Source organism: Alligator sinensis, unplaced genomic scaffold (assembly GCF_000455745.1).
Source record: "Alligator sinensis unplaced genomic scaffold, ASM45574v1 scaffold1083_1, whole genome shotgun sequence".
Taxonomy (NCBI): Eukaryota; Metazoa; Chordata; order Crocodylia; family Alligatoridae; genus Alligator; species Alligator sinensis.
The window spans coordinates 67,183-69,013 of NW_005842644.1; the positions used below are offsets into that span (position 1 = coordinate 67,183).

General features: G+C 68.4%; 1 protein-coding gene across 1 annotated transcript in view; it reads right to left on the bottom strand.

The window, feature by feature from the left end:
• Positions 1 to 1,831, bottom strand: part of KCP (kielin/chordin-like protein) — a 12,888-nt gene that overhangs the window by 10,525 nt on the left and 532 nt on the right. The window contains exons 4-8 of the mRNA XM_025215429.1: positions 1,691 to 1,784; positions 1,470 to 1,549; positions 953 to 1,052; positions 662 to 747; positions 406 to 499 (exon numbers count right to left, since the gene is read on the bottom strand). Of these exons, the coding sequence (XP_025071214.1) occupies positions 406 to 499; positions 662 to 747; positions 953 to 1,052; positions 1,470 to 1,549; positions 1,691 to 1,784 (454 nt within the window). The remainder of the gene's footprint in view (positions 1 to 405; positions 500 to 661; positions 748 to 952; positions 1,053 to 1,469; positions 1,550 to 1,690; positions 1,785 to 1,831) is intronic.

A 1,831-nucleotide genomic window follows, 5' to 3' on the forward strand; every position in this document is an offset into this window, starting at 1 on the left:
CCTATGCCAGGGGGAAGAAAATAGTTCCACTCGAGGCGGAAGGACACATGCATCACCATTCCCACGCACAGTGGTAGGCCTGGAAATAGTCCCAGGCCGGGCGGAGGGATACGAGCCACCAAGCCGCTTTTATGAATGACTCTGCCAGGCCCTTGAAATAGTCCCGGTCAGGGCGGAGGGATATGAGCACCCCCTCCCCTGGGGCCCCTATACTCCTAGCAAGGACAAGGTGTGTGCACACGTGCGGGCACAACCAGCCACGCGGGCACGTGGCGTGCCTGCCCGTGTGCCTGTGCCCACACATCGGGACACGGGCACACACGCACAGGTCCACCCACATGGGCTTGCACGTTTGCACACATGGACACAGGCCCAGGGCTGAGCAAGGTGCAGGGGGGGACTCACCTGGGCACGTGGCGCAGCAGTGGCCAGGCAGGGTCTGGGGGTGCGGGCAGGGCGCAGGGGGGCACAGGGAGGGTAAGCACTGCACCGAGCCGGCCTGGGGGGCAGGGCAGAGGGAGTCAGTGCTGCAGCCTGCAGAGAGACCCCCTCCCAGCTGGCTCTGCCCATGCCTCAGTTTCCCCTCCGGGCATTAGATATTGGGGCACCCCCCCAGCAGGGCGCACAGACCCCCCCGGGCCCCACCACCACCACCACTCACGGAGCAGGTGCAGTGCAGGCAGCGCCCGGCACCCTGGGCGATGAACCTCTCCCCATCCTGGTACACGCTGCCCTCGAACTCACAGCCTGGGGGGAGGGGCATCACAGGGTGAGCCTGGCCCAGCCCCCACCCCTGCCCCAGGGCACCCCCAACAATCTGGGGTCACCCCCAGGGCCCTCTCCACATGCCAGGGGTTCAGCCTGGGGGTGCCAGGGTAGGCTCGGGACCCTCAGCTCTCACTGTGCCCCCCTAAAGGGGTCTCTGTGCCCCCCCCTCAGGTCCTGGGCTCACCGTGGCATGTTGGGCAGCACTGGGCAGGGGTGTGGGCAGGGTGGCTGCAGGGCGCGGGCGGGCAGCTGGGCTCCAGGCGCTGGCACGACACCTCCCCGGCCTGCGGGCACCACCTGGGGTCAGCTGGGGACCTCCGTGGGCCCCCAGCCCTGAGCCTGGGGGACTGTGGGTCGGGAGTGAGGGGGCACCCTGCACACTGCCCCCCCAAGCCCCATTCCCTCCTGGGGGGCAGCTCAGGGCAAGGTGCAAAGGCTTCTGGGATACCAGTGGGAGATTCTGGAGCCCCTCCAGCACCAGGCACCCCCTGGAGGGCCAAGGGGGGCATTGCCAGGCTCCCCCCTCCCCAGTGCAAAGGCTTCTGGGATGCTGGAGGGCCCAAGAGCAGGCTGCCCCCTAGCGGCCAGATGGAGGTATTGCAGGTGCACACCCAGGTGCAAAGGCTTCTGGGATGCCAGTGGGGCCCCTGGGAGGCCAGGAGGGGCCGTGTGGCGTTCTCCCCACCCCCCACAACACTCACGGTGCAGACACACTGGGTGCAGGGCTCAGCGCTGGGCACTGGCTCCCCGCTGGCATAGTCGCGGCCCTCAAAGGAGCATCCTGTGGGGAGGGGGCAGCAGGCAGCATGGTGAGGGCCCCCCAGGGCAGAGCCGGCCCCTGCCACGCTGGGGCAGCACGCCACACACTAGGGAGTGATGAGCGTGCAAGGTCTCAGCCTGGCAGAGGCCCCCCAGGACTCACCATCGCAGACGGGGCAGCAGGTGCCGGGGCGAGGGCTGGCGGGGTGCGGGCACAGGCGGGCACACTGCCTCTGCACACACAACACACGACCCTCCTGCGGTGGGGGGGGCAGGAATTAGTACTGCCCTCCAGATCTGTGCC